The sequence below is a fragment of the Eublepharis macularius genome, chromosome 6, assembly GCF_028583425.1.
Source record: "Eublepharis macularius isolate TG4126 chromosome 6, MPM_Emac_v1.0, whole genome shotgun sequence".
NCBI lineage: Eukaryota > Metazoa > Chordata > Lepidosauria > Squamata > Eublepharidae > Eublepharis > Eublepharis macularius.
The window spans coordinates 2,350,941-2,373,359 of NC_072795.1; the positions used below are offsets into that span (position 1 = coordinate 2,350,941).

Below are 22,419 nucleotides of genomic sequence, written 5' to 3' on the forward strand. Positions count from 1 at the left end.
GGGAAAGGGGAGGCAAGCTGGTCTTCGCTTCTCGGGAAAAATGACGGAAGAGCAAGAGCTCGGTGCCTCTCCTGATTGCACCTTCTTGTTTTAGCAATTGCTAAAATTGCAAAATCCCGATATGTATCTACTTTAGAAAGATGGATAGTTTCATGTCCAACTAGAATTTCCACCTCTGCCAGAAGAAAAGCCAGACTTTGTTCATTTGCCTACTTAGACTTAGGGAAGGTGGAACAGCAGTCAGTTCGGCTCACTTCCTGTTCACAAGTGATGCTCCTGCAGCCATTTAATCAACTGGCTGTTCGTGGTTCATGACCTGTTGTTCACCCAACCTGTTCAAGTAGCAGGAACAGGCTACTTGCAGCCACCAGAAGCCGACTGCCAGCTGATGACAGATTAGCTGGGCTCAGCTTCTGATCTCCTGCAGCGGAAATTTTGCTCTGTACTCAGCAAGGTTTTGCAGGGGGGCAGGGGGGGGGGCGTGTATCAGGATCCAACTCTCCAGTCATCATCTGGAAGGCAAGTTCTTCTGATCTCCCACCCTGGAAACTGTTGCCTCCCAGACTTGCTGAGGTGCACCAAATGGCTTTCATGTTGAGTTGCATAGAAAAGGAGAGAAACCAGCTCTTTCTCATCTTCCTTTTGTAAAGCAGAAGTTAAAAGCATTGCATTGCATCTATCCTCACCCAGCTTGGAAGAGAGAGAAGAGAAAAGAGCTCTTTCGGTCCCTTTTGCAGAGCAGAGAGCCAAAGCGTTGCTTCTGTCCCTGCCCAGCTTGCAACTTCACTGTGCAGCTCTTTTGCTGAGTGTGGCAGGCTCAGAACACAATTCCCAACGGATCCCCAGATCAGCTGTGAGTCCGCTTCTGTCCTACAGGAGGCCCATGCATACACAAGTGTTGGGCAGCAACCCAAACATTATCCCGGCTTGGTTCACAGTCTGATCATGAACATTGAACCAAATAGGTTTGTCTGCCAAACATTCACTGAGAAGTTTGTGCATCCCTAGTTATAATGAGCGCACCACTGCATTGTCCTCACTGCAGGGCTGTACGGTTCGGTGCCTGCCCTCCCCCTGGCTCAAGCCTTCCCTGCTAGCCTTGATGTGCAGTGCAGGGGGGGGGGCTGTGTTGCTTGCCGTCCCTTTCCCAGGCCCAAACCTTCCCCCAAGCCTCAATTTGTGGCAGGAGGCATGGGAGGGGAACAGTGTGGCTTGCCTGGCATCTGGACCTGTGGAGACCAGGTCTACTTGCTATGGCTTTGTAGGATGAATAGACCTGGTCTTTGGTCTATAGAGCCCAGGTCTACCAGCCATAGATTTGCAGAGTAGGTAGACCTGGCTTCTAGATCCTTGGAGGCCAGGTCTACCAACTATGTATTGCAAAGTAGATAGACCTGGCCTCTGGACCTGTGAAGGCCAGGTCTACTGAGCATAGCTGTATAAGGTGGGTAGACCTGGCTTCTGACTTCTTGGAGACCAGGTCTACCAGCAACAGTTCTTCAAAGAGAGTAGACCTGGCCTCTAGAAATGTGGAGGCCAGATCTACTTGCAACAGAGTTCCAGGGCAGGTAGACCTGACCTCCATACCCACGAAGGCGAGGTCGAAGTGGGGGGAGGTGGGGGGGAATACACCTCTTGGGGCACACTCCCTGACGGCCCAGTGCACTCCTGCATACTGCAGTAGGATGATTTCAGCCCAAACCAAGCCCAGTTCACCCCACTGCAGAGCACAGGAGCACTCCAGGTCCCTTTCTGCCCCCCCCCCCCCGCAGCATTCCTGGGACCTGCAGCCATCCAATTTGGACTGAATGGGGGCCAGTCAGGGAGCTATGGAGCGCAGGAGCGCTCCCGGGTCTCTTCTGCCCCCTTGGCAGCTTTCCTGGTCTCCCCAGCTGCCTGATTCGGCCCAAAGAGGTGGCAGGATGAATGGGCCCGCCTTCCAGCCCTTCCTTGCTGTGATCAGCTGGTGCTGCTGCCCTCCCCCAGCCCAGATCAGGGTCCTGGGGAGGGGGCAATGCCAGGCCCAGCCGCCCTGCCCTCCCCCAGCCCAGATCAGGGTCCTGGGGAGGGGGCAATGCCAGGCCCAGCCGCCCTGCCCTCCCCCAGCCCAGATCAGGGTCCTGGGGAGGGGGCAATGCCAGGCCCAGCCGCCCTGCCCTCCCCCAGCCCAGATCAGGGTCCTGGGGAGGGGGCAATGCCAGGCCCAGCCGCCCAGCCCTCCCCCAGCCCAGATCAGGGCTTTGTTACCAGTTGTAGAATAAATGAACAAAAAAATGAAATACGAAGAAAAATTCCAAATATCACTCAAAATATCAGCTATTAAGCTTATATTTAGTTGTATTGTGCCTGTGTTCGTTACAAATGACAATAATTTAGCAGCAACCGAATTGTGTTCCCCACTATCAACTTTTTCTGGCCTGCAAACGATTTCATAGGTAAGAGTTCCTGAGGATTTGCAAAATTAACGTAGGGGTTCCTCCAAGGAGAAAAAAATTCAGAAACACTGCGACAGACCATGCTACCAAGCCTACTGAAAGAAATGACGGTGTAAGCCAAGGATCAGACGGTGGGAGAGGAAAGGGGGGCATCAGAACCAAGGACAGATCACAGCAAAGCGGGATCCGAGAGGAGGCAACCTTAGATATGGCTCTAGTGTTTGTCAGTGACCTTCTGAAGGCTGAAATGACTTTGCAGAGGAGAGTTGGTTGGTGACCTATTTCTCCGCAGCATCTATAAGACTCGACGGGGGCTTCTTACAGTCCCAGGACTGTGGCGTCTGTCTCTCCTTCTCTTTTGAACACACTTCACTACTGATGAACTTAAAACCTTAAGGCAATGAATGCTCTCGCACTGGTCGTGTTCATTTTAAGAGGAGCACAGCCTGTGTGCAGGAGAACTTCCCGGCAGATTATGCCCCTCTCCCAGCTCAGATCTCTCTGTCTCCTGTTTTACAGCCCATAATAAATTTCAGAAGCCACCCCAAGAAGTCCTCACATCACTTCACCTGGTTCTTAGAATCATAGACTCATAGGGTTGGAAGCGATCTCTAGGGTCATCTAGTCCACCCCCTGCACAATTCAGGAAATTCACAACTACCTCCCCTCCCCACACCCCCAGCGACTCCTGCCCCATGCCCAGAAGATGGCAAAACATGGCCAGGATCCCTAGCCAAACTGGCCAGGGAAAATTGCTTCCTGATTCTGGGCATGTAAGAAGGGGGCCAGGAGAACTAAGCCCTGATTTAGCCCTTCCTGCCCTCCCTCTCATGCTCTGCCCAGGTTCACAGAATCAGCATTGCTGTCAGATGGCTATGTAGCCTCTGCTTCAAAGCCTCCAAAGAAGGAGAGCCCACCACCTCCCGAGGAAGCCTGTTCCACTCTAACTGTCAGGAAGTTCTTCCTAATGTTTAGCCGAAAGCTCTTTTGATTTCATTTCAGCCCATTGGTTCTGGTCCAACCTTCTGGGGCAGTGGAAAACAACTCTGAGCCGTCCTCTATATTGCAGCCCTTCAAGTACTTGAAGATGGTTATCAGTCCTGGTTCACTCCAAGGTCCACAGGCTTCCTGAGGGCCCATCTCTCATTGCCTCCCCAACCTGCAGACCCTCACCCCCTTATCCCCCCCCAGCCTGCTTCCACCTCAGAACAAGCCCAGAGACATCTGTGCCACAGCTCGTGGGGTGCAATTTCAGGTAGACCATGTGTCGTTCCTCGGCCCCCGTCTCATTTTGGTCCCCGCTGTTGGCGATACCAATTAAGCGAAGGGAGCATGCAAGGAGCCGGCTGAGTGCCGCCGCGTGCCGGCCGTAACCACAAGGTCTTAACGGCCTCCCATCTCTGTTATTACCAAGCTGTTCCTGCCAGCAGCACGCCACCTCCAAACAAAAAGAATAGATTAGGATCAATCGGTCCTCCCTGAAGCCTGCCAGTGGGGCTTTCAACCACACCCTCCTACCCAAACTTTCCCCCTTTGCCTCCTCTTGAACACCTAGCTGGCTGCCAGCTAACAAGGTGGTGGCTGAGGCAGGCTCAGGCCAGAACCATATGTTCGTAATTAAGTTAACTTCTCGCTTTGTCGCCAGAGGCTGCACCGCCAAAGCAGCGACAACCCCCAGGGGTATTGGGGATAGGGGGGGCTGATCCAATTGACGCCACCAGCCAGCACCAGGCCCTCCCCTCCACCTCGACGAGGCATATTCCATTCCAGCTGTGGCATTGTTAAGTGAATTAGCTTTATCCTCAATTTAAAAAGCCAGCGTGAAATCAAAAGAGGCCTGAAGGAAAGGAAAATAAAGCACATGAACAGGAGGAGGGGGAAAGGGCGGGGGCTGGGGGGGCAAGCAGTGGAGGAGAAAGCTTGCAGGCCCAGGCCGAAGCCAAGCCTGGCTGGTGTGTGAAACCTGGCTGGGCCCGGAGGGCTCCCCCAAAGGCCGCAGGGATGACAGCCAAGACTCCTTCAGTCTTTTAGTCCCCTGACATTGCGGCTGGAGGTCTCCTGTTACTGATCAAGGTGCCCTTGTTTGGAAGCTTGTCAAAAGTGTATTTAGGAAGTCTTTGGTTGCCCACCAATGACCCATCATTGGTTCTGGCGGGTGCTGGAAGACAGTGGTGGGCAAGAAGCCCTCACTGCAAAATGCCGATGCGTTGTGGGGCTGGCTGGGCACGGGACCTCTTTTCACTGCTAGGCTGCAGTCCTGGAGGAAAGAGGGGAAATGATTTTAATATGTTTCCCCCTAGTTAGACACATTACACTGTTCTCAAGTCTTAAACATTAATGTGCCCTATTGATAGCAGCTTGTTATTCCCCAGAGGTGGTTGCATTTTGAGCCATTTCCATTTGGAAAATGACACATGGACTACATTGAATAATACATCTGGTTTAGACTACTGTAGCAAACTGTTCATGGGGCTGCTATTGAAGATGACCTGAACATCTCCATTGGCTAGAATGTGACCGCCTGTCTGTCACTGGCCTGTAGGGAAATGTGACATATACTCTGAGACAGCTACAACGGTGACCAGGTGTTTCTGAGCCCAATTTTCAGTGTTGGTTCTGACGCTTTTATCCCAAACTTAAAACAACCTGGAACACGAGCATCTCAAAGAGTGCCTTGTTTGGGCACTCATCAATCATCTGTTTAAAATATTTGTAACCTGTGCAGTCAGCACAAATGCTCATAGACCACCTTCTCACAACTGCCACTCCCTACCACAGGTTTACTGCTGACAACTCCAGTTGTTAAAGGACACATAGTTAAAAGACAAAAAAACAACAACACCCCGTCTTAAGTATAATGAAAGCATTCTTTGTAATAGTTGGTATGTGTCTTTGTTTCCATTTTGTTCTAATTTGGAAAGCGCTGTGTTTCACAGTGGTATATCTTGTTCTTGCGCTTCTCACACTGCGGCCCCTCTGGTATCATTTCACTGAATCAGGCCGTCAGTCCATTGACGGTCCAGTCTACACAGACCGGCAGCAGCTTTCCAAGGTCTCAGGCAGAGCTCTTCCAAATCACTTACTGCCTGGTTCTTATTGAACGGGAGATGCTGGGATTGAACCGGGGGCACCTTCTGCAAGCCAAACAGGTGCTCTAACCCAGTTAGGGCAAATGGGAGCTGTAGCATTTGGGAGCTAGGCAGGGAACCGCTTCCACCGGGAAGTCTGCAGTTGGAGATGGACTTGGGAAGTCTTGGAGCAGTGCGGCTGGCAGCCGGACTATCAAGGGCCTCTCCAAAGGCCACCAGTCCTCTTGAATGGACAAAAAAGGGGCTACATTCTTTAAACGGGGATTCTCCCGACTTCTGATACTCTAAAGCAAGGATCAGTATTTCACACGCACACCCTCCAGTTAAACATTTAACAAGCAGCCAGAGCAAGAGACACAGATACCGCCGTGTCTCAGTCCAACCTGTTGCTTCTCTGTTCCTGGCCCATCTTGCATCTCTTTTATTCTGCCTTGATTGGCGTTGGTGGTAACAGCACTTCCCGAAAGCAGGGCGCCCCCCTTCCCCACGCCTCCTCCCTGAGCCTGGCTGGCAAAGCCTTGGCAGCACTGCCTACCCACCCCCTGCTGCCAGCCAAGAATGATGACAGGGCCTAACTTTTGTGTCCAGGAAAAACTGGAAAGAAGCCAGGCGGTTTGCTGCCCGTTTAGGGGGAGCAGCCAAGGGGGAGAGAATTGCGAATCGGATCCGGGCCTCAGCACCACTGGAAATCTCATGCAGGGAAGGAGGGGGACAGAAGAGGTGCGATGGATGGGGGGGCGATTGGGGGAATTCCAGGAGAATATTTTTCTTTTCTTAGACTAGCTCCCATGTTGGAGGGTCTCCCCCAAAATTTAAACTATATACAAAATCCAATAGTGTCTGCTTACTGTGCTAAATCACTCTCCTAACATCATATATGAATCACAGCCACTAGCAAAAACTGTTTTATCTACCACAATGAATACTTTAACCAATACACAGTCCACTTAGACCAATACACAGTCAATGAATAGAGAACTACATGTGGAATTGCATATGTACAAATCAATACAGAACAATGCCTCTCTGTCTACGTTCACAAGTTGTCCATAGTACGTTCTCAGCTCCAAAGAACGTTCCAACCTGATAGTCAACATTCACGATGTAGGGGAAGGTCCTCCTTTAGGTGGGGAAGAGGTGAAGAAAATGCTGCTGTGCTGTGCAGATCCACGTTCTTTCAACCACAGGCTTGAGTGTGCAAAGGAATTCCCTTGCCTCCACAGCAGTCGACGCGTTCCAAGTTGCGATCTTTCCCCTGGAGTAAGAAGGAGGACACTGTGCCTCCTAGCAACCTGTCGAGCAGTATAAGTTCTATTGCTGGACTTTCCCGTGGTTTTCGCCTGCAAAAGAGAAGAAACAACAGTAATGGTTGTTGTGGGTTTTCCAGGCTGTATTGCCGTGGTCTTGGCATTGTAGTTCCTGACGTTTCGCCAGCAGCTGTGGCTGGCATCTTCAGAGGTGTAGCACCAAAAGACAGAGATCTCTCAGTGTCACAGTGTGGAAAAGATGTGGGTCATTTGTATCTACTCAGGAGGGGTGGGGTTGAGCTGAGTCCTCCTGTAAGAGTTTCCCAGGGTGTGGAATGCTAATGGTGGGAGGCTTCACTGTAACCTGAGGAGGTTCTTTTGCATATGGATTGGTGCTTGATGTGCTAATCTTCTCTGCAGGGCTATTGTCGGGTGTGGAGTGTTTTGTTGGCCTGGTGTTTTTCAGAACTGGAGCCCATGCTCTGTTCATTCTTAAGGTTTCTTCTTTCCTGTTGAAGTTTTGCTTATGCTTGTGAATTTCAATGGCTTCCCTGTGCAGTCTGACAAAGTAGTTGGAAGTGTTGTCCAGTATTTTGGTGTCCTGGAATAAGATACTGTGCCCTGTTTGAGTTAGGCTATGTTCAGCCACTGCTGACTTTTCAGGTTGTCCAAGTCTGCAGTGTCTTTCATGTTCTTTTATTCTTGTCTGGATGCTACGCTTTGTGGTCCCGATGTAAACTTGTCCACAGCTGCAGGGTATACGGTATACTCCTGCAGAGGTGAGGGGGTATACCGTACAGATCCAGGGCCTCGGTTGCCTTCTCAAAGCCTCCCAGGGCAGGAGCCACATCCCAATGGGACTGGGACCAGCATACCTAAGGGACCGTCTCTCCCTATATGTACCCCAGAGAGCACTTCGTTCAACCGGAAAACATCTACTGGTGGTCCCTGGCCCTAGGGAGGCTCGGCTGGCCTCTACCGGGGCCAGGGCCTTTTCGGTCCTGGCCCCAACCTGGTGGAACTCTCTGTCTGAGGACACTCAGGCCCGCCAGGATCTTGTATCATTTAGGCGGGCCTGTAAGACGGAGATGTTCCGCCAGGCGTATGGTGGAGGCTGATTTTAGCCCATCATTGCCAAGACTTCCACCCATCTCCCTCTACAAGGCGTATGGAGAGTCCACTCCCGCTGGTTGCCCCGAAAGGGGCACAGTATTTTATCTGTTTTTATAATTGATTTTAAGTTGTGTTTCAATCAATGTTGTACCTCGCCCTGAGCCCGCTTGTGGGGAGGGCGGGTTACAAACAAACAAACAAACAAACAAACAAATGCATGTAGCCATTGAGACCTCTTACTCTCTTTTTTCAATTTTAAGAGCAGGATTTCTTTTTTAATTTCTTTCATTTCTCTTTGAAGAGAAATCAAGGTGCCCTTTTGTAATGTCAGTCTTGCAGTCTTGCAGTTGTTAGATGTTATACATCCCAGGACGGTGCTCTAGTAGGAAGAGAGGAGGGCTTGGAAAGGCACTGCCTGCCTCTGAGTATCTACAGAGTGAAATTCTGGGATTTTACGGGTCCTCCCTTCCTGCCCCTCCTCTTTGATCAAAAAGGAATGGATCAGAAACTGACTCCAAATTCCTAAAGAGGGAGCAGGATTGCCAGAGAGAAACTGAGTAAAGATGAGTAAAGAGAATTGTAGTCTTAACAACTCTACTTCCCACAGCAGACAGCCGTCAGCACTGCTGGCAGCCCTTCCCCGGATGGCCCTGGGCGGCGGCTGGCGGAGCACTCACAGGCAAGCCTTGCCAGAAACCCTGGACCCCGGCTGCTTTCCCACCTGACACCGGCCCTGGGAGATGGGCTTGTGAAAGCAGAACAGCAAAGAGTCCAGTAGCACCTTCAAGAGGAATAAATGTTACTGTAGCATAAGCTTTCAAGCACCACAGCTCTCTTTATCAGATGCATCTCACAAAGAGAGCTGTGGTTCTCGAAAGCTTATGCTACAATAAAGTTGGTTAGTCTTAAAGGTGCTACTGGACTCTCTACTGTTTTGCAACTACAGACTGAGAGCGAGACCACAAGTGACGCCTGACACAGGTTGGACACTAGTCAGCTTCCCTCAAGTTTTGATGGGAAATGTAGGCATCCTGGTCTTGCAGCTTGGCTCTCCAACTGCTGTCCAATGGACTTTTCAACTGTCACTTGCCCAACATTCCACCAAGCTGCCTACATTTCCCATCAAAACTTGAGGGAAGCTGACAGGTGTCCAACCTGTGTCAGGCATCACTTGTGGTCCCGCTCTAACACAGCTAACTCCTCTGGATCTGTGGAAGTAGAAAGAGAGATGACACCCCCTTGTCCTTCATCACTCCCACCCTGCCTAAGCCTTGTGGCTATTCCTCCATGCAGGCCCTGTGACCCCGGGGGTGATCTTTCTGGATGTCACAGGGGGCTGCTGCACAGTAAGAAAGAACAGAAAATTCTGTGCTTTATGCATGGAGTGGTTGGATGCAGACTGAATTTGGAAACTGCAAAAGTTCGTTTCAGCTCTTGCATTTTGTTTCTGACTAGGTGGAAGGACACAGAAGAAGAGCCTCTCTCTGCTTCACTTGATCCAATTTGGGCTTGGATGGCAGTAAATTCTGCAGCTCCCGCTGTCAAGTTCCAGCTCCTTGTCACTTGCTAGCCGTGGAAGGAGAGGGTGCCATTCAGCTGTGATGCGATAAGCAGGGCAGAGGGAGTGTATTGGAGACAGCCACACCTGTGCCAGGATCGCTCACTGGCCAGCACACAACCTTTATGGCAACTAGCATCTTTTTTGCTTTTGAGAACTTTCATTGAAAAGTATTTCCAAGTTAATACAAAATGAGAAAAGAAAGAAAAAAAGGAAAAGAAAGAAAAAGATATAAAAAGCCATTGGAATTAGGAATAGATACCAATTTTCTCCGTGAAAAGATGTACACATATTCAATATTATACCTTAATCCTAAATTAACACTATCCGTCCTTTCCCTCTAGAACGTATTTCTTCAATCCTTCTTCTTCAAACACACAGACCATCCATTCATTTCTCTCTGTTTCCTGCAAAAAAGTCAATAAGGGTCTTCCAGCTAATAATATATTTGTCCAATGAATTTTCCTTTATCAGAGACATAAGTTTGGCCATCTCAGCACAGTCCGTCGTCATCTCCAGCCATTCTTCTGTTGTAGGTAAAATAGTAGATTTCCATTTTTGAGCATATAACATTCTCGTTGCTGTTATATACACAAAAAGCGTAGCATGAACAGCTTCTAACCGTCCATTAGACCCAGTAAGAAAGCCTTGTGGATATTCGTCTTTAAAACCTTCTGAATAAGGAGACAGTCTGGGTCTAAATGGAGGAGGAGAGGGACTTTTGCCTTGAAAATGTTTCCTGTTTTCACTGACTGAGCCCAAGCCAAGGTTTATAACGGGCAGAGCGCACTGCAGCCTTTCGCAAGGTTCCCAGAAGGACAAGGCAAAAGGGCAGCACTGCGCAAGCCCCCAGACAGGTGAACTGGTGACATTCTCCAGTGGTGTCTGCTTAACACCACATTGAGTCAGACCACCAGTCCATAAAGATCAGTATTGTCTACTCAGACTGGCAGCTGCTCTCCAGGGTCTCAGGCTGAGGTCTTTCACATCAACTACTACCTTCTAACTGGAGATGCCGGAGATCGAACCACACACGTTCTGCGTTCTGTTCTTCCTCCATGCACACACACACACAAACAAAGCTACCATTGTGTAAAGGGGAGGCATCTTTCTCCCCTCTTCTGGAAGCTTGTAGCTGCCTTCAAGAAAAAGCAGAACAGTAAATAACATATTTAGAGAAATCAACAGCTCTGGGAGGCAGATAGTAACTATTCTTTCAAACAAAACCAAGGCCAATGGATTATGGTACTTCATGAAGTGGTGCAGGCTAGAAATGGTACCTCCCATTTCATTACTCTTTGATAAGGAATGGCAAATGCTAAGAGATGGGTTGACCCACCAAACAGGAGGCGTCCAAAGAGAAGGTTTCTTATGCTTAGTCGTTTCTGCCAACCAGCTCAGAGGTTCACGGGAATATCCAATGATGATGCTCAGCTGCAAGATATTTTTAGAGGTGTAGCGGTCACTGAGGCCCACTTCCAGGGGTGCTTAAAGTAAAGCTGATCAAGATTTGGGTCCAATAGCACCTTAGAGACCAACTCAATTTCCAGGGTGCAGCCAGATACAAAATGCAGAAACTTTAACTATTCATCTAGAGCCGTTTTATTACTGAACTGTATGCTTATTTATGGATTTATTGCCAATTTTATTGTAAAGTTTAGTGCTGATGTTATCCGCTCTAAGCCCATTCATGGAGAGTGGATTATAAATTTAATCAATCAATCAAATCAATCAATGTCATCCAAATTCTAACACAGAACAGATGGTTATGCATTCTGTAGGGGATGTTTAGCCCCTCTGTACTTTCTCTGCCACTGTGAAAGACATTGACTTTAAAATGTAACACAAGCCTGTCTTAAGTTTCATTGAGCGTATCACGTCAGGAATTTTCTTCACACTTGCTGTGTAGCCATTTCAATAACTCTGGGGGGGTCTGAATATTGGTGTTCTGCAATCTACAGGGCAATAGCAGGACACAACAGACAAAGCTGGCTGATTAAAAACACCACCACCTCCTCCACCAATATTGTGCATTTTTAACAGTGGGCAGAAAATGATGCAATAATAAAGAAGGTGAAAGGGGAGACGGATCTCCGCTCCTTTGCTGGGGAATTCCTCCCCCCTCGCCACCCCGGGCCTACTTACTCCTCACATGGAGAAAGCCAGCTTAGTTCTTCAGCCTGGCTTAGTGCAAGATGGGGGGGTGGGCTTTCAATTTATTTGCCATAATTTAGTTGGATTTATAGTCATCATGTCTTAGCAGTACAGTCCTTAGTTGTACTTTTTTTTAGTTGCATGTTTTATTTTTGGTGTGCCACCCTAAGGACCACTTTAGCTGCCACAGACTTTTAATAAGTAAATAAACGTTGCTAAAATTGGTGATTTCTCTCCCCCCCCCCCAATCCTTTCATCTGTGCTTTGTCTGCAAGGTCGGCGTTGACTGAAATCCACCTCCTGCTTTGAAAGAGTTCGTTTCTGTTCCTGCTGCAGTATAGGAGGGTTCTCAAGTGGCCTGCCTTGGACACCAAACGCGGCCCAAGAAGGCGTCCCAGTGCTCACCCCGACCACCACCGTGCCCGGCCTCCTCCAAAGCAGCCTGCCCCAGGGCTCGACTCCTGGCCCAATCTGGAGGGCTTGCTCCAGACGTTTTTCTGGCCACCTCATGGTTCCAGCCCATTGTCTCCTATCCTACTGCGGAGCACCTTTCTGGATCTTGGGCAGTTCCTCACCAGATCCAAGAGTATTTCTCTTCCTAAGGGGTTTTTACTGGCTAACCAGGTGATTGTTGTATTTCCCAGCAAACACCCCCAGAGCCCCCCACTCTGCCCCTGGGCTGCCTTTCCTCCTAAGCCTCCGCCGACTGCAAGCTGAGCTCTGCCTCCTCCTCTCTTTGCCGTGGCTTTCTTCTCTTCCCTCTTTCTCTCCTTCCTTGTCAGGACCTGAGCAAGTTTGTTCCTTCTCTCTTCACGTCACCAGTTTGACAGCTCTGCACCAAATCAGGCAGCTGGTGGCAGGCGAGCTCAGAAGGCGTCACACAGTGAAACTCCATTAGATTAGAACTCGCCTCCTCACCCTTCCCTGCCCAGTGCCACTCGGAGCTGGCTGGAGCTTGCAGGGGGACGGGATCCCCAGCCTCCCAGATGGTAAGTCCAGGGAGCTGCTTGGGCAGAGCAGGGGGGCTTCCTCACTGGGGGCTGGGGGGCAGCAGAGCCCTGGGCTCTGCTTACTCCTCTGCCCTGAGAGCCTGGCCCAAGGAAGAGGCACCCTCAGCTCCAGGCAGAGGGCAGCAGGGTGGGCTGCTTGGTAAGAGACTGGGGGTGGGCTGCTGGGCAGGAGGGCATCAGGAGGAAGCTCCCGGGCCCCTGCAGCCGGGCTTCTGCTCTATCCGGGGTGGCCGGATGCCCCCAGAGTCCCTGAAGGCAGCCTTTCAGAAGGGGCCCCTCCCAGCTTGTTCGCTGTCCATCTTGGGGGGGGGGAGGTGGAGGGGGTTGCAGTTGCAACAGGGAGCCCCCCACATCAATTGGGGTGGGAGCAAGGAGCGCCGGATGGGGGCCCCCTTGCCAGGGCCTCTTCCCCAGCACGGAGACGCTGCCGGCAGCTCCAGCATCGGCATGCGGCGCTCCAGGTGGAGGGGGCGGCGGGAGACGGAGGAGGGGCAGGGGGGGACCGTGCCCGAGTCCCCGGGGGCATCGCTGCCCATCCCGGGGGGCGCCCCCTGGGCCGGCGCGCTCCTGGCCGGCGCCCAGCAGCGAGCGAGGCGCCTCGGCCGCCCCTCCTGAGCGCCCCTCTCTCCGCTCCGCTCCTCTCCCGCCAGAGCAGCGCCGCGCCGGCCTTCGCGGGGGGCCCCGTCTGCGCCCGGCCCCGGCCCGGCCCGACGGCGGCGGCGGCGGCGGCGGCGAAGGTTGCCCCGGAGACGTGGCTCGACTCGGCTTGGGCGGCCGCCGCGGCTCTCCTGCACGGCGGCGGCGGCGAGGACGAGGACGGCGCGGGCCCCGGACCGCAGCAGGGAGCTGGCGGTAAGTGGGCGCCGTCGGGCCGCGGCGGGCGGGCGGGCGGGCGGGCGAGGGCGGCGAGGAAGGCGCTGCCTGCCCTCCCGCGGAAGTCCCGCGGGGCTGCCCGGCTCCAGCCGCGCCCTGCGCTGCGGCGCCCCGACGGCCTCCCGCGCTCGCCGACCGGGTCGCGCTGCGCTCCCGCTGCGCTCGCCCGGGCCCCGCGGAGCTCGGAGGGCAGACGGTCCTGCAGCGCCGACGGTCATTCGGGGCCACCCAGCGCAGGAGGTGGACGGGCAGCGGTTGCAGGCGGGAGGAGACGCTCGATTCGCTTGCGGAACTCATTGCCACAAGAGGGGTCGGAGACCGGCGGTTTCGAAACGAGCTAGACGCGTTCATGGGACTGCCTGACTGAAACCTCCGGCCTCAGGTGCAGCTACCCCCCGGGCAGGAGCAGCAGGGGAGGGCTCAGGCTTGTCGCAGGCTGTTCTTCCAAGAGAAACAGCCAGTAGCGGGTTACTTGGACCTAAGGCAGATGGCAGCCGCGGGGTGGCAATGTTGGTATCACAGACACGGGCAGTCCCGAAGCATTCCAGCTTCCACGGGGGAGCCCTTCGGTGGCTATTCCTTGTCTCCTCTGCATGCCAAGCAATTGTCCTGCCAATTGAGAGGCACCCGATGCCCAGGAGAGGGCTCGGGGTGTCCCTTTCCCCTCGCAGCTGTGGCGCTGCGGGAGCAGCTCGGGTTCTTCTCTCGCCTACTTATGGGGTTCTCTTAGCCCCCTACTGAACCACGGAGGAGTGCTGCTCCAAAACCAGTCTATGTGGGGAACTTGTTTTTGCGGTGCTTACAAACAAGCACGTTTCTTGTGCCAGAAGCTTTGCAAGTTTGCAGCGGGGACCTGCTCCCTGTCCTATGCGAAATCAGCCACTGTGACGAATATTCATTGGCTTAATTTTTCTTCCCAATGGGGACCCCAAATGGCTCGCAACATTCTCCTCTCTTCCACTAAATCCTCACAACAGTCTTGCGAGGTAGGTTAGGCTGCGAGAAAGTGACAGGACCAAGGTCAGCCAGCCAGCTTCCACGGCAGAGCAGGGATTCGAACTGGGATTTCCCAGGATCCTAGTCTGACAGTCTAACCCCCCTGCACCATGCTGGTTCCCAACTGACCTCATCTACGGATGCATCTGTAATTTTTTTTAAAAGCCACCTCTGCTCGGGGCCACCACAACATGGCCCTGAATTCCCTCTATGGATTATGAATTATCCTTTTTCTCAAAGCTCGTGTCAGACAGTTTCATTGGATCCTTTGGGGGAAAGATCAGGGTGTGGAACAAGCCCACGGTCCACACCCACCTCTGGATTCTGGCACCGCCTTCTCATCTCCCTCCTTGACCTTTTCCATCCTGCACCCAGCACTGGCCTTCATTTAAACGAGACACTGGCAAGACAAAAGTGCTCCCCTGCCCTAGACTTTGGTTGATTTTCAATGGGCTTAGACGGGAGTAACTACTTAGGATGGTGTGGTTTGACTGTCAGCTACTAGCTGGGCAGCGTGAGCCTGTCAGAGATCGACAGCCTGGGCCGAGGTTGCGCTGGTGTGCTAACATGGCATATGCAGCCCCTGTGCAAGTGGGACAGCCCCATTTCAACAAGACATGACTTGGCCTGTGGAAAGCCACACGAGTAAGAGCTGCCCTCCCCGAGACACCGCCCCCCCTCCATGTCACTCTTCAATCAGACTTTAGACTGCGAAATGAAGTCCTGTTTTAGCTGCTTTCTGTATGTGCTTTTGAAAATCATCACACAGGATTCGTGTGTGTGCACTGGTGTCCTTGAAACTTGGGCACCTGCGTTGCCAGCAGCTTTGGATCACCCCCTTTCTTTACCCATTAAGTGCTGCAAAGGACGGGGCCTGAATTCTCCAGAAGAGGTGCTTGGCCCCCCTCCTTCCCTCCTGGTTGCTCATTAACCCTTCTTCTCCTGGGAACAAACATGAGGGGCAAAGCAAAGGGCTTTTACCTCTGATAAAGAGCTTATGAGAACAAGCCCCTTCGTGGCAAGAAAAGGAAAATAGGCTCTGCCTTTGTCCCCTGAGAGGGCCCTGTAAAGTCCTCTGGGCCTCTCTATTCCTCTTGTCCCCAGGTGCCAAGAACTATTCAAATGGGGATGTTTGGCCAAACACAGCCCACAGCTTGGCGATCGAAAATTATTTAGTGAAAGAAATGTATTTTAAAAGAGGCCAACAGCCTTGACAGAACAGTGCTCTCTTTGCCTTTCAGAGGGTTCCTGGCTCTGCCTCCAGGACTACTCATGAAACAGGGAGCAGCCTGGCTGCCCAGTTACCCTCAGGGGCAGCCCCAGCTCAGGGCAAGGGGGAGACCCATCAGGGGGACCCTCGGGAGGCCGTTAAAGGAAGCAAAGAGAGCCATCACAGGCATTGTCCACACGGGGCATTCTGAACTGCACCCCTTTGCCTCACTGGCCCCTTCACATTCAACAGTAATCTCAGCTTCACTAAAGAATCACCTTTAAAAATGGCCGCCTAGCTTCTGTGGCATAGAGGTTAATTGGTTGGGTAGCGAGTCAGCACTCTGCTAGTTCGAATCCCACTACTGCCATGCGCTCAGCAGGTGGCCTTGGGTAAACCTCTCCTTTCAGGCAAGCTCCCTGGCTGTATTGTGGAGATGGTCTAGAAGAGCAGTATATAAGTGCAGTTCCTATTATAGAGAGCTGCTTTAGCATGGTGGTTGTGTTGTGAATCAGCACTCTGCTGGTTCGATGCCTATTCCTGCCAGAAGCTCAGCAGGTGGCCTTAGGCAAGACTCTCCTCTCAGATCAGCTCCCCAGCTGCATTGTGGGGATAATCATAACACTGACTTTCTACACTGTTCTGAGTGGAGCGCTAATCTGTCTAGAGGAGCGGCATATAACCACAGTTGTTATTACAGAGTTTTGCTTTAACTTAGTGGTTGGGTTGTGTAGCAGCACTCTGCTAGTTTGACTCCCACTCCTGCCATGAGCTCAGCAGGTGGCCTTGGGTGAGCCGCTCCTCTCAGCCCCAGCTCCCCAGCTACATTGTGGGGATAATAAGAACACGGACTTTGTTCACCGCTCTGAGTGGGGCGCTGATCTGTCTGGAAGAGCAGTATATAAGCACACTGTTGTTGTTGTTGTTGTTGTTAAAGGAGAGAATACTAAGTCTGACCTTTTGGAGATCGGCTAGGTTTGTTTGGATGACAGCTGAGCTGCTTTGAGCCTTTAGTGGAAGTGGAAGGTTGGAAAGCACAACCCTTGTGAAGGAAGGGAGCTGGAGGGAAGATGGAGTGGAGGGAGGGGCTAACTGTCCTCTGTTTCTCACAGACTGGGATCTGGGTTCTAACGCCTTCTCTTTCCATTCAGGGCCGGATCACTTTGGCAGCTTGCCTTTTGCCCCTGATGTGGAGGTCAGACCTGGAGACCAGTTGTCCACACAGATCTACAGGAACAAGCAGGTAACAGCAATCCCATCTAGAGATGGAAAAGATGCTCACTAGAGACTGAGAGAGAGTTACATTTTTGACATTACAATTGTCTTCAGTTGTCCCAAAAAGTGAGTCTCGCTAGCATGTGAAATAGCCGGCTGTTTACTATTGTCTTGCCTTTCCAGTTAAAGATGCCAAGAAATCTCAGATTTCTCCTTCTTACTCCGGAGGAGTTAGCCATGTTAGTCTGGAGTTGCAAAAGAGTAAAGAGTCCAGTAGCACCTTTAAGACTAACCAACTTTCTTGTAGCATAAGCTTTCGAGAACCACAGCTCTCTTTGTCGGATGCATCTGATGAAGAGAGCTGTGGTTCTCAAAAGCTTATGCTACAATAAAGTTACTTAGTCTTAAAGGTGCTACTGGACTCTTCTTTACTCCATCTTACTGATTTCTTGCACCTCCAGTGTGCACACATTCAGATAGCACTTTAGACCCTGCCTATCACGCGGAGGGAGCCAGTGTGGCATCTGTCTCCTCCCCAAAACTGCAGCAACAGATTATATCCCCTGGTATGGAAGCACCCTTTCCTCGCAAAGAGAAATGATTAGCAGGAACCATTGTGTGTTTATAGAACTGAATCTAGGCCCTCTCCACCCCAGTCCAGAGATTAACATAAAAGACAGATGCAGTGTTAAGTAAAGTCCTCTTTGGTGGCAAAATCTGTAGGCTGCTAGGAAAACGTGCCTGTCATTTTCATATCTCTGGGAGTCTTTCTACACAAGACATTCTACATGAGGATGCTCAAGTGAAGGGAGATGCGATGTTGGCTGGGAAGCGTAGTTTTAAAAGACAGAGCTGAAGGCTTTGTTAATTTCACCTCTTTACAGGAAGGTAGTTTAAATAGACAGAGCTGGCAGAGATCACTCCTCAGAGGGTTTGTTAATTTCATCCATCTCCCCAAGGGCTCTGTTAATTTCACCTCCCCTTCCCAGAGGCAAAGATGAAATTAACAAACCCTCTGAGGAGCGATCTCTGCCAGCTCTGTCTTTTAAAACTACCTTCCTGTAGAGAGGTGAAATTGACAAAGCCTTTGGCTCTGTCTTTTTAAACTATGCTTCCTGGCTAACATAGCATCTCCCTACTTTTGGGCATCCCCATTTAAGATGTTTCATGCAGAGAGACCCTGAGAGCCAAACTACAAGTGACGCCTGACCCAGGTTGGACACTTGTCAGCTTCCCTCAAGTTTTGATGAGAAATGTAGGCATTGCAGCTTGGCTCTCCATTTAATTAAAGTTTACACAGTGGCAGTCTATAAGAGGGAGAACATGTGGCCGGGAGGGGAGTGCAGGCGTCAGGCTCTTGCCAGGCACCCCCCTTCCCCTCTGCTGTGTGTGTGTGTGGGGGGGGGGTTCTGTAAACTTCAATTAAATGGAGAGCCAGGCTGTAAGACCAGGACGCCTACATTTCCCATCAAAACTTGAGGGAAGCTGACAAGTGTCCAACCTGGGTCAGGCGTCACTTGTAGCTTTCTGTTCTTCCTCTAACCTGAACTCTCAAACAGGCAGGCAAGAGCCAGAGCAGCAGGCGGATCAAATGAGTTCTGAGCCCAGTATTACTGGCTGTTGTTAATTTCCCATCTTGGATTAGTCATCATAAGAAGGGGGTACGCTGGGTTCAGATTTTGAATTGTTACCACCCCAGCTCAGATTGGTATGCAAAATTCGCCTCAACTGCATTCCTCTCTTTATGTATCTGCTGCTTCCTGCTTCTTTCCCTTCAGAGGGAAATATCCCTTGAAAACTGGGAAGGAGGGGAACTGGTTACCTGACACCACCCAGACTGCGCTAATCTTTGTGTATTTAAAGAAGTTGTTTGCTGTCAGAGCTTTAAAAAAAATATGCCTGCACACCTTTTTTGTGCCTTTGTGGTTAGGTTTTTCAAAGGAATTTCCTCCAACATTAAGCAAAAGAATAGAAGAAGTCAGAAGTGTGACGGGACCAGCCATTATTCTTTGTGACTTTTCTGGGACAGCAGGTTCTTGGGGATCAAATTCCAAAGGCCCACAAGCACACACACACACACAGGGCAGAGCAGTGGCAACTTAGGACAGAGAGGAGCCATCTTACTCACCCGTGTCCGTACCTTGCAGCTTCAAGACACCCTGCTGCAGAAGGAGGAAGAACTGGCCCAGCTCCAAGCAGAGAACAGGCACCTGAAGCAGTTCCTCAGTTCCACCCTGGTCAGACAGTTGGAGGAAAAGGCCAAGGTAAGCTGGCCATTGGCCGCATTTCTTTCCTGCCCTTCTTCCAAAGGGCTCACCCACAGAGGATTCCCTCGCTCCATTTCAGCCTTCACAACAACTTTGTGAGGCTGACAGTTTCGGCCCAAGCTCAGAGTTTTATGCCTGAGCAAGGGTTTGAACCTGCACCTCCCTGGCCAAGGACCAGCGTTCTCACTGCTGCACCACAGTGGCGGTCTTGCATTGCTTGTGCATGCGTGTGTGTATTCGCTTGCCCTGTGTAATCCATCTTATGTCTCAGTGAGAAAGGTGGAGTGTGAATGAATGAATGAATGAATGAATGAATGAATGAATGAATGAATGAATGAATGAATATGTGTGAACGATAACTCAGGTCTAAATCTGAGACTTTTGAGGTGAAACTCCTCAGCCATGGGACTCAGGCAGGGGTCCTTTCAGACTGAGTTGCTGCCTGCACAAAGCAGCTGTGCCGAGGAGGGCTCAGTAGAAATCCAGTATCTATTTTAGCTATATATATTTCGTTTGAATTATTCATTCAGAACCCAAGAAGAGCCCTGCTGGATTAGACGTGCAGTCCATCTGTTCCTGCATCCTGTCTCACATAGGGGCCAACCAGTTACTTTGGAGGGTCAACAGGGCACCGAGACGGAAGCCTTCCTCTGACGTTGTCTCCTCCTGACACTGGTGTTCAGTGGTAGACTGCTCCTGAATATGGAGGTTCCTTTTAATCGCCAGCGGCTAGAAGCCACTGATAAACCGTTCATTCGCTCACTCACCTTTCTCTCATGGAGGCAACTGGTGGAGGCAACGATTGAACAAAACTCTCACACACTTGAAAACCATTTAAACAGCAACAGAAGGATCAAAAGGAGACGAACAGGAGCAGTTAAACCCCACCATAGAACAAAAAATGTACTTTTTAAAACCTAGCATGGAAGATGAGTAGTCCTCAAAGTAATGAGCACTGAAGGGTTTGCCGGCAGCTGACAAGAAAGAAAAGAACCCCCAGGGATTCGATCTGTTGTGGTGGTGGATAAAAAAAGAAAGAAAGAAAAGGCTCCGGCCTAGTTGCTGGCATGTTGGCTCTGGGTTGTCACTCTAGGAATTGCTGTAGACGACATGGTTAAACTCTATGGAGATTCCTAGAGCTACCTGATTTGAACCCCGGGGGCACCATAGAGAACCACAAGATTTTCAGGGTGGAAGCTTTCAAGAGTCAGAGCTCCCTTCATCAGATATGGAATCTGAAAAAGGGAGTCTTGACTCTTGGAAGCTGACACCCTGAAAATCTTGTGGTTCTCTATGGTGCCACTGTACTCGAATCCTGCTGTTCTTTTGCAGGCCAACACAACTACCCACCTGAGATTATCCCCATTTCCAAGTGCCGCCTTTAGGCTCAGGGTCCTCCTTGCATGTGAAGAAGGGAGCTCTGAATCTCAAAAGCTTCCACCCTGAAAATCTTGTTGGTCCCTTGGGTGCCACTGGGCTCAAATCCTGCTGTTGTACTGTAGACCAACATGGCTGCTGAGCTGAAAGTCGAGCTACCACCCTGTCACTTCTGGATACAACCCGGATGTGCCAGTGACTAGTCCTTACTTTTCTCCCACCATGCAATGGATCAAAGGAGTTTGCCAATCATAAGTAGGCAAATGGCGAGCCTACCCTATGCTTGAGGCTCCAGTGGGATGAGTGTGAACTGTCTCTTTGATTCTTGGGTCAGAGCTGCTGGTGGCAGCTATTCCAGGTTAGCTGGCAAATGAGCTGTGGCTTTCTACAGTTTGCTGCAGGGCTGCCTGGGTCAAAAGGCAGGGTACAAATATTTTCGGGTAAATGTTTTTATTATTTATTCAGGGCTTTTTTTCAGGGGGAATGCAGGGGAACGGAGTTCCGGCACCACTTGAAAACGGTCACATGGCCGGTGGCCCCGCCCCCTGACCACAAGACAGAGGGGAGTTGAGATTGCCCTCTGCGCCATGTGACCGTTTTCACCGAGGACGATTTAAACTTCAAAAAACTCCCCCCTTGTTCCAGCTACCCAAAGTGACGTCATTGTGCGGTCCTGAGTTCCACCACTGAGTTCCACCACCTCTTTCCCCAGAAAAAAGCCCTTTGTTTGTTTGTTTGTTTGTTTGTTTGTTTGTTTGTTTATGCCCTTTATAGTCCGCCTTTCTCACCGAGACCCAAGGCAGATTACACAGTATGAGCTTAGTACAATGAGCACGTAGGTGAGACCTCATTGACGTAGCAGTCAGTGCTGTGGGATGCCCCCCCCACTCCCCATTCACGAGTTAGAGCAGGGCATTTTGCCTTCTTGAGTATTCCCTTTGTCCCTCCCCCAGCTGCTAAGCCACCCTCCACCCCATTCTTTCTCTTTGCCTTGAACAGAAGCTGCTGTGGCAGAACGGTCGGAAAGCTTGCGGCGCTTTCAAGAGGCACCTGAAAGCAGAGGGCCCCCACCCTCCTCGTGAGCCTCCCCCCGCGCCAAAGGCCAGGAGGAACCTCCTTGGGGACTTCTCTGCCTGCGAAGAGCAGCCCAGTGCCGACGTGGACGTTTGGGTCTTGAGGACCCTGGGATTAAAAGACATCAACACGATCGATGAGTCTTCTTCAGCTAACTACAGTGCCTTGACTTTGGACCCAGCTCCGGCCTCTTTCCTTTGTGGCCCAGCAGAGACGACAGACTTTGGCATCAGCACCGGCCAGCCAGCTGTTTACAGGTGTGATGCCTTGGCCCCCATGGACAGGAGCCCAGCCAATGCAAGGAAAGAGCCTCTGCCTGCTGCCCCACAGCTCCCGTCTTCCTTACCACACAGCAACACCCCACGGGCGTCCTGCGGCTTGCCCAGCTGCTCGGACAACATCTCGCTGCCGAAAGCACACGTGGCCTTCACCACATCCGTAAGCCCCCACTGCAATGTGAAAACACACACCTTCCGCCAGGGGCAGGCCTTTGTGCGCCGAGACGAGGACGGGGGGTGGAAGCTGACGTGGGTGCCCAAGAAGCCCGAGTGAAGAAGGCCCCCCTGGCCGCCAGCCACCCCAACACTGCCAGCAAATGTTATGTTTACAGACAGACATTTAGGCCCCAAAACAGGCCTGTGTTGCACTTCTTTGAAAATGAAAGCCTTATTCATTTGTTTTTAGCTAGAGCAAAAATCCAGCCAGCCCCAGTTGTAGTGGTGGTGGAGAGTGCTGTCAAGCCATAGCTGACTTATGGCAGCCCCTGGTGATTTTCAGGGCAAAAGACTAACAGAGGTGGTT

General features: G+C 51.3%; 1 protein-coding gene across 1 annotated transcript in view; it reads left to right on the forward strand.

The window, feature by feature from the left end:
• GMNC (geminin coiled-coil domain containing) overlaps positions 1–22,170 on the forward strand; it is a 42,420-nt gene extending 20,250 nt beyond the window's left edge. The window contains exons 2-5 of the mRNA XM_054982651.1: positions 13,021–13,458; positions 16,837–16,928; positions 19,048–19,164; positions 21,544–22,170. Of these exons, the coding sequence (XP_054838626.1) occupies positions 13,021–13,458; positions 16,837–16,928; positions 19,048–19,164; positions 21,544–22,170 (1,274 nt within the window). The remainder of the gene's footprint in view (positions 1–13,020; positions 13,459–16,836; positions 16,929–19,047; positions 19,165–21,543) is intronic.
• The last annotated feature ends 249 nt before the right edge of the window (positions 22,171–22,419 follow it).